At 40.2% G+C, this 10,021-nt stretch overlaps 1 protein-coding gene across 1 annotated transcript in view; it reads right to left on the bottom strand.

Annotated features, from left to right (window-relative positions):
* Positions 1-10,021, bottom strand: part of CLTCL1 (clathrin, heavy chain-like 1) — a 279,619-nt gene that overhangs the window by 189,449 nt on the left and 80,149 nt on the right. The window contains exon 4 of the mRNA XM_006902527.1: positions 1,266-1,427. Within this exon, the coding sequence (XP_006902589.1) occupies positions 1,266-1,427 (162 nt within the window). The remainder of the gene's footprint in view (positions 1-1,265; positions 1,428-10,021) is intronic.

Genomic DNA, 10,021 nt, shown 5'->3' with positions numbered 1-10,021 from the left:
TTGGTATACCATCTGTTCCTGGGGCCTTATTTTTTGCCATTTCCTTCAAAGCAGCCTGAACTTCTTTCATCACCATAGGCTCTTGCCTAAATTATGTTGTACAAGAAGAGCTCAAAATACTTAAACAAGTATATTTAAGATCAAGAAGCTAGAGAAGTCACATACTGATTCAGAATCCCTCTTTTGGAAATTGTTGTTGCTGCGTACTATTGACTTGGAACTGTCTCAGAGCTGACACTCGGGTGGGTTTTCAGAGACAGTTACTTGCACTGGAGGAGATTGTCCACTCTTCTCCAAAGGAGTTGCTGGTGGATTCAAAAGGCATGCCTCTGGGATTGAAGCGCAGTTTCTTATCAGTAAGCCACCAGAGCTCCACAGTAATTTTGGAAGTACTTCAAGGTTAATGAGCACCAAAATTAATGATTTTAAGAAGTGTTTTTGACAGGAGTGTCTCAAAGTCAAGAATCCATTTGAATGAATTCTACAAGTGAAGGACATATTTCTGACAGGACCTCAGGTCTCCTCTTTCTTTCTAAGGTTTTCCTCCTCCAAACACCCTCCTACCCATGGGATTGTCTGTAGCATATTCAGGAGCCCAGCCCCACTATGTGAGCAGAATTATTCTGTCAGTGATATGCAATAGCCACTGAACAACCATCTTCCCATAAGGATCTTGTTCAAGCGCAGGAGCTGCGGCTCACGGTTATGTCCCCAGAACTAATCTCTACATGATTTTTAGGGGAAAGTGCAATTACTCAATAGCAGATTTAAGCTTACTAAGTTAATGCAAAAGTTTGCTGTGTAATCATTAACATGTACATTAAGTGAACAGTTTTGAATACAGCCAAGAACCTTGACTTATATCGCTAGTACATCTTCAAGCTTTTCCTTACTCCCAACTATGTTGTTGTTATATAATTGTCAGAGTAGAACTGGCCCGTAGGGATTCCAAGGCTGTAACATTTTGGAAACACATTGGCAAGCTTGTCTTCTAAGGAGCCTCTGGGTGGGTTCGAACTGCTAACCGGTTGGCTCCCACTTGGGTGCTTAAGCATTTGCATTACCCAGGGAGTCCCGACTACCTGTTGTTGTGTGCCATGGAGTCAACTTCAACACAGAGGGGCACTACAGGACAAAACAGAGTAGCCTCACAGGATTTCAGAAGCTGTCACTTTGTGGAAGCTGGTAACCTGGAACTGCTGGTCAACCTTCTGATGAGCAACTGAACACTTACCCACTATGGCACCAAGCGGAGAAGTGCTTACCTTGCTTTCTGTATGGGTGTGTACAGCAAAGCAGAAAAGAGTGGAAGGTTTGGCATTTCCTTCAATCATAAACTCCGCAAAGGCTGCAGCATGGCCCTCTATGGGCTGTGAAACCTTTCTGTCAACCGAGTAGAGCTGCATTGCCCCAACCACATGATTTTGCTAAGAAACAGATATTGGGTAATGAGAAGGAGAGACAAGATATGAACATAGACAACAAGTAATTCAGAACACAAATGATCCTCAAAGTCTCAAACATTGGTATATGCCTGCAAATACTATACATTCCATGTAAAAACCATGCTATAACTCTGAATTTAAAATGGAGAGATGGCTATAAACACAAAGGGAGAAAGCGAGATAATGAAATAAGCTAGAGATCCATTTTGTTAACGACAATGTTTGCATGTGTGTATTCTTCTAGCAATAACTGGGAAGAAAAACCTCAAAAAGCTAAGAGTAGTCAAGTCTGGGAAATGAAATTATGGGCTAATTTTGAATTTTTTTTTGTGTGTTTTTAAAAGTTTGTTAATAATATATTTATATTTTATATACTTAAAAGAAATAATGAAAGCTGATAGCTTTAATAATTTATACTTTCTTTTCTATATTTATCATTTTTGTAAATTTATAAATCACATATTTTTATAGCCAAGAATTTCTGTTAATTTATATCCAACATCAAATGTGCAAAAAGCTAAGCCAGTGGAGTGTGGAAGAATCACATCACACTCCTACAATTGGTACCAAACTGTCTGCCTCACAATCATGAATAAAATTTAATCCTTTGTCTGTTCCCTGTCTGACCTGAAAAGATATCTTTCATCTCCTGAAAAGGAGAAAACAAGGGCTTCAACCTTTTTCTTTGAAAAAGATTTTCCTACTGTGCTTTTCAATTACACAGACTTGAGTGAATGTTACTACACAGAGTACTGACACCTGCTACAAAATAAATGAACCTTGAAACCATAATGCTGAGCCAAAGATTCAGCTATCAAGGACCTCATATTGTTTGACTCCACACATAAAATACAGAATATGTATTTTACATATTCTAATGTCTACTGAGACAGAAAGTAGATTAGTTGTTGCCAAGGACTAATGTGGAGGGATAAACAGAACTGGTCAGTAAATAAATAAAACAGAAAAATGAACAAGAATATTTTGAAAGGAAGATAAAAAGAACAGGGAAAACCTCAGTCTCCAAAGAGACTATTTGAGAGAATATTTTTCTTTAACATTTCATTTGCATCTCTGTGCTAAAGAAGATTGAAACCAGTCCAAGATAAAAGGCAGAACAGACTTCCGGTAGGACGTAGACTAGTTAAACTGGGGGACCTGCCTCTCTGCTGCATGGTCACATAGAAAAGGAGAAAATAAAATATATAGAGCAGCTGGAGGAAGGACAGCCAGAGGAGCCTGAAGTTAGGGGGGGAATTACAGCATGTAAAGACAAAGGACACAAGAGAGAGGGATTCTGTGGAGAAATTGGCTCCCAGGTGGGGCTCAGACTCCACAGAAAGAGAAGGAGACAAAGGAAATACCATTAGCATTTTGATGACAACTGGCCGTGGACAGGTCAGCAGGCTCTTAGCTCCCCACTACAAGTAGACGAGACCCCAGTGAACCTCCATCTAGACTGGCAGGATGCAAGGGCACATGGAATGATGCCATTTAGCACCATCCTGAGCATGGTGAAGACATTCCCCATGCTCAATAGTTCCTCTGATTGGGGAGGTGCATACACAGAGAATGGAAACATGATTATCTTTAGACCACTGACATAATCAGACCCTGGGTGTCACAGTGAATTGGGTTCTCACCCCGTGAATCTGCTCAAAAGTAGAAGCTGGTAAAGGGACATTTGCGGCCAGAATGTAAAGTTATATTATCACAGGAATTCATTGAAGGACACCAGATCTTTTAAGCACAGAAAGCCACGTTATTCAGAGATGCAAAGATCCAGAAACTCAGAGAGCGGTGGGTTCTTGGAGGATGTGGATCCTGCAGAGGGGTCTCCCAAAGAGGAGTTGGTGGGATCCAGCCACAGGCCTGTGAGTTGGCAGGGTAGCTTCTTATTGCTGGCCCACTAGAGCTCTCCAAAGGTAAAATAACATAGGGAAACACAGAAGGGAAGAAATACTAAGGTTCAGAGAGAGCTTCTGGTGCATAGATTCATGAATTTAGAGGTTCACTGACCCAGACAGTTTGCTGAGTGCAGCAAGAGAGATATAAAACTCTGTCTGCCTCGTCAGTGCACCTGATTCTAAACTACCTCCATTATGCACCTTATGACATATCAGACTAGAGTGTCTACGTATTTCATCAGAGCAAGGTTCAGCACATACCCCACCTTTCAAGTATTAGATATCAACCATCACCAATCCCCGTGGCTGTAACCAACAGCATTGCACAGAGTGAACAGATAACTGCAGACACCAAATCAGGTATCACACACATGTTAGAAGAAATAATTCTTTTTTTAAAAAAATCTATAATAACAATGTCATTATAATGTCCTAGAAACAGTAGACAAACACCAAATCCCACAACAATACAAAACAAGGCATCATCAAAAACATAATGATCAAAGCACAGAGTGGATCACTTGGAGACAAGGGCTAATGGAATTCTCTGACAGGAAATTCCAAAGAATGAAGATCAAGTGCAAAACGGAAGAAGGAAAAAGTATGAAGGACTGAAGGAGTCCACAAGCAAAACTCTAGAAGAATTTTTTAAAAATCAATACAAAATCAAGGAAATATTAGAAACCTTTGAAAAATAAGAAACAACAGCTGATAAGATCAACATTTCCAAAGTGGCCAATATGTTGGAAGGATAGAAGAGCAGAATTTAATAGATGGAACACAGAATCAGTGAAACAGAATATAAAGTCCTCAGCATGGACCTGCTAAAGGAAAAAGCAGAATCAAGAAGGAGGGAAAAGTAAAAAGAAAACCATAATTATGTGGGATACCATAAAAAAAGAACATAGGAATAACTGAAATTCCAGAACAGAAAAAACAAGAAGAAAAAACACAACACACAGAGAAAATAATGGAAGAGTTACTAGAAGAAAACTTTCTAGGTATCATGGAAAGTGAGAAAATATATATATACAAGATGCTTGGCTCCACAGTCAACACTCTTGGCACCAGTAGCTAAGAAATGAAAAGATGTGTTGCGATGAGAAAGTCTGCTGATAGGGACCTTTCCAAAGTTCTGAAGAGCTATGGGTTCTCTCTGGAGACTAAGGTGCGTCTGATACAGGCCATGGTCTTTGCTATCACGTGTTATGCATCAGAGTTGGACAATGACTAGGGAGGATAGAAGGAGAATTGAGACTTCGTCTAACATACTTTGGACATATTATAAGGAGGGACAGGTCCTTGGAGAGGGACCTCATGCTTGGGAGGGTGGAGGGACAGCGCAGGAGAGGAAGGCCCTCTATGAGGTGGATTGATTCAGTGACTGGGGTAATCGGGATGGGTGTGTTGGAGACAGTGCGACTGGCACAGGACAGAGCAGAGTTTAGGGCTGTTGTACATAGGGTCGCTATGAGTCTCAAGTGACTCGATGACACATAACAACATATATCCAGAAGCTGAGTGAAACCCAAAAAGGATAGTCCCCTAAAGAAAAACATGAAGACACATCAGAGTTAAATTCTCCAAATTCAAAGACAAGGATAGAAGTCTGAAAACAGCTCGACAATAATGAGTTCTCCTACAAAGGAGAACCAATAAGTTTAAGTCCTGATTTCTCAGTAGAAACCATGGGTGCAAGAAGATAATGGGATGGCATATTCAAAATTATGAAGAAAAATTGTAAGAAATAAAAAAAAACCTAAATAAAATTCTAAAGAAAAACACTACCAACCAAGAATCCTGTACCCAGAAAAATGTTCCATCAGCTATGATGGAGAAATTAGGACATTCTCAGAAAAGCAGAAACTAAAGGAGCTTCTGAAAACAAGAGTAACTTTGCAAGAATTACTAAAGGAAGCACTTCACACCCCAATGGATAGATCAAAGTAACTAGCAGGACTTTGAATTGAGAGAGAGTTGAGTACATGAAGTGATTGAGGTAAAGTTATGCTGGGATTGGGAAATTAAGGTGCACTTGGTTGGAAGGTACAGCAGAGTGGAGACTTTTAATTCCAAGATCATGGCAGAACATTTAAAGTTCATTGCTAGGACTGTGATGGCTCAGGAGGACAACATGAAGGTACAGACAGGAGCTGAAACAGAAACCTCACCCTAGATGAGCTCACAGAAAACGCTATGAGAAGTCATGCTGCGCCAGCAAGAAAGGTACGAAACCTGCTGAAGAATCTATGACATAAAAATGATGTGAAAAGTAAGTTTTCTGATGTGAAAGAACCAGGCAGATCCATGCAGGGCCATTAAGGCAGTTTGTGTCTCTATTTGTTTTCTTTGTTGCATCCATATTTTTATGTTGTTGTTGTTGTTATGTGCCGTCAAGTCCCTTGCGACTCATAGCGACCTTATGTAAACTCTGCTCTGTCCTGTGCCAATCACACTGTCTCTGACACTCCCATCCCGACTATCCCAGTCACTGAATCAATCCACCTCATAGAGGGCTTTCCCCTCCTGCGCTGTCCCTCCCCCCTCCCAAGCATGATGTCCTTCTCCAATGACCGGTCCCTCCTTACAACATGTCCAAAGTAGGTCAGATGAAACCTCAGAATCCTTGCCTCCAAGGAGCCACCCGGTTTAACCCTTTCCAGGATCAATCTGTTTGTTTTCCTAGCAGTCCATGGTATTCTCAATACTCTTCTCCAGCACCACAGCTCAAAGGCATCAATTCTCCTTGGTCATTGTCCAATTCTCTGATGCATAACAAGTGATTGCAAAGACCATGGCCTGTACCTTAGTCTTCAGAGAGACACCATTGCTCTTCAGTACTTTGGAGAGGTCCCTAATAGCAGACTTTCCCATGGCAATGTGCCTTTTAATTTCCTGGCTACTGGTGCCAAGAGTGTTGACTGCAGAGCCAAGCAAACTAAAGCTGTGAACAATCTCAATCTCTTCACCATCCATCCTGATGCTGCCAATTGGTCCAGTGTTGAGAATCTTTTTCTTCTTGACATTGAGCCTCAATCCATATTGGAGGCTACAGTCCTTGACCCTCTGCAGCAAGCGCTTCTGGTCCTCCTCAGTTTCAGCAAGCAGGGTTGTGTCATCTGCATAACGCATATTGTTGATAGATCATCCCCCAATCTTGACCCCACATTTCTCCTCATAGAGCCCAGCCTCCCTGATAATCTGCTCTGCATACAGGTTGAAAAGGTATGGAGATAGGACACATCCCTGGCTTACACCCTTCCCAATTTTGAACAATGTAGTGTTCCCTTGCTCTCTGTTCTGATGACTGCCTCTTGGTCCAAGTATAGGTTTCACATTAGAACGATGTGTGAGAAGACCTGCATATACTGAGATAACCCTACTAGTCATTAATTGACACTTTCTTTTATTACATTGTGAAAGAAACTGAGTGAAAAAGTAGTCTAGGAACAATGAGGAAGTATTCTAACACATAGTAGAATAAAGCTACTATTTCTTAAGCAATTTTGTGAAACCCAAAGCAAGACCTTTTTATTGGAAAAGTGTCTGTTACACTTTCCAGAACTCCTCTCCTCCCCAAACCACTAGGCAAAGAGAAGAGGAAGAATGTATGTGGAGTAAATTATACTTCTGAATCACCATTTTTTTCAAGTAATTAACAGCAACACAAAGAAACCTTCAATAACACAGCAACAATAAGACCTTACCAATAATCACACTGAAAGTGAATGGTTTAAATTCTCTGGTTAAGAGAAAAAGAGTGTCAGATAAGATTTAAAAACAAACAAACAAACAAACAAACACCAAAACAAAACACCCCAACAACCTAAACCCTTCAATATGCTGTCTACAAGAGGCAACTGAGCAGTGAAGATAGACTAACAATCAAAGGATGGAAAAACTCAACAAAATCTACCCAAGTAAATGTTTTAAAAAAAAAAAAGCTGCAGTGGTAATAATTTGAGATTAATAGAATTCAAGGTGAAAATATGTATAAGAGACAAGGAAGGACACTACATAATGCTCAAAGGGTCAAAGGAACAAGAGGACATAACCTTAATATCTACACACAAATGATAGAGCTGCAAAATACACAAAACCAACTTCTACAGACTTGAAGATAAAGACATCACAATAGTAATAGTTACTGTTATTAAATGTCATCAAGTCAACCTTAACTCCCAGCAACCCCATGGATAGCAGACCTGCGCCTTGGCCTATCCTGTACCATCTTCACCATCCCCACGATACTTGAATCCATTTCTCCAGCCACGATGTCAATCCATCTTATTGAGGGTCTTCTTCTCTTTTGCTTGCTCTTCCACCTTTCCAAGCATGGGGCCTGATCTTTTCTAGTAAAATGCCCAAAGTTTGAGAGAAGGAATTTAATGATCTTTCCCTCTAAGGAAGGATTCCCTGGTTGTACCCTCTCCAAGACATATTTGTTCTTTTGGCGGTCTGTGGGATATTTTCATCAATTTTTCTGCTGTCATCCTTACTCAATGTCCAACGTTCAGATGCATCAGAAGCAATTGCAAAGACCATGGCTTAGTGCTCAGATTGACATCACTGCTCTTCAGTTTCTTGGAGAGGTCTCGGACCACACACTTCCCCAACACAACATGTTTTTTGATTTCTTGACTGCTGTTGCCAAGGGTATTGATTCTGGATCCCAGCAAGATGAAATAATCAACCACTTCAATCTTCTCTCAGTCTGTCATGATATTGTCTATTGGTGGAGAGGATTTTTCTTTTCTTGATTTTGAGATGGGATCTTCGACCATCTGCAATAAGGTCTTTAGGTCCTGCTTGGTTTTGGCAAATAAAGTTGTTAATAAGCCTTCCTCCAATTCTGTTGCTTCTTTTGTCTTAATAGAGTCTAGCTTCTCAAATGATTGGCTTTGCAAACAGACTGAATAGGCATGGAGAGAGGATAAAATCCTGATTTTAAACCAGGCAGTATTCCTCTGCTCTGTTTGGAAAACACCCTCATGATCTAGGTGTAGGCTTCACATGAGCAAAATTAAGTGTCCTGGGATTCCCATTCTTTTCAATGTTATCTACAACTTGTTATACACAAAATCAAATGCCTTTGCATAGTCAATAAAGTACAAATAGACATCCTTCTAGCATTCCCTGTTTCTGCCCAAATCCATCTTAAACTAGCAATTACATTCCTGGTGCCACAGCCTACTGTCCAGCCATCCATGGATGATATTCAGCAATATTTTGCTTGGATATGATATTGGCATTGTGTGGTATTTTTGACATTCAGTTGGATCACTTTGCTTGAGAATGAGTGAACAGTAGTAGCAGCAAACTTCAATACATCACACTCAATAAAAGACAGGACTAGAAAGAAACTTGACAAAGATGTAGAATTAAACTATACAATTAATCAACTCTACCTCATAGACATATACAGAATACTGCACCCACAAAAGCTCAATACACATTTTTTCCAATGCAGATGGAACATTCTCTAGAATAGAACATATGCTCATCACAAAGAAAGCCTTAATAAATGAAAAAATGTCAAAATAATACAAAGCCTTTACTCTTACTACAAAGTTATAGAATTAAAAATCAACAAGAGGATAAATGAGAAAGCACTATGCACTTGGAAGCTAATTGGTATCCTGCTTGATCACTACTGAGTAATTAGAAGAAATAAAAAAATGAAATGAAAAAGTTTCTTGAAACAAATGAGAATAAAAATACAATGTATCAAAACCTTTGAGATATAGCAAAAAGCAGTACACAGAGGCCAGTTCATATCAATAATCAAGCACATAAAAAAAAAAGAAGAAAAAAAGAATGAACTAAGAGAAATTACTTAACTTAGCATCTCAAACAACTAGAAAAAGAACAGCAACAGTAGCATCTAGAATAATGGACATTATGAGGATAAGGGGAGAGAAAAATGGAATTAAAAAAAAATAGAAAAACAGTTGATATTGTAAAAAAGACCAGGAGTTGGTTCTTCAAAATGGTAGACAAAATTGACAAACTACTAAGATGCGCCTGATCCAGGCCATAGCCTTTGCAGTTGCTTGCTATGCGTCAGAGAGCTGGACAATAACTAAGGATGATAGAAAGAGAATTGATGCCTTTGAGATGTGGTGCTGGAGAAGAGTACTGAATGTATGAATGTACCATGGACTGCCAGGAGAACAAACAGGTTTGTCCCAGATAAGATGAAACCAGGCTGCTGCTTGTAGGCAAAAATTCTGAAACTTCATCTGACATACTTTGGATATGTTACCAGTCCTGGGAGAGGGATGTCATGCTTGGGAGGGTGGAGGGACAGCGCAGGAGAGGAAGCCCCTTTATGAGGTGGACTGATTTGGTCACTGGGGCAATGGGAGTAGGTGTGTCAGAGACAATAAGATTGGCACAGGATAGAGTAGGGTTTAGGGTACTTGTACATAGGGTCACTATAAGTCACAAGTGACTCAATGGCACATAGCAACAACATTGACAAACCTAACAAAAGAAGAGGGGAGCTTTTCCTCGCTACCCGCACAAGGGTCCATACGGCGTTGTTCTGGTTCCCGTCGTAACTTAAAAGGGAAACTTCCACAATGTCCGGAGCCCTTGATGTCCTGCAGATGAAGGAGGAGGATGTCCTCAAATTCCTTGCAGCAGGAACCCATTTGGGCGGCACCA

The sequence above is a fragment of the Elephantulus edwardii genome, unplaced genomic scaffold, assembly GCF_000299155.1.
Source record: "Elephantulus edwardii isolate Elephantulus edwardi_28Jun2011 unplaced genomic scaffold, EleEdw1.0 scaffold00424, whole genome shotgun sequence".
NCBI lineage: Eukaryota > Metazoa > Chordata > Mammalia > Macroscelidea > Macroscelididae > Elephantulus > Elephantulus edwardii.
Note: the sequence above shows the minus strand (reverse complement) of the source record. Positions and strands in the feature narration are given on the sequence as shown.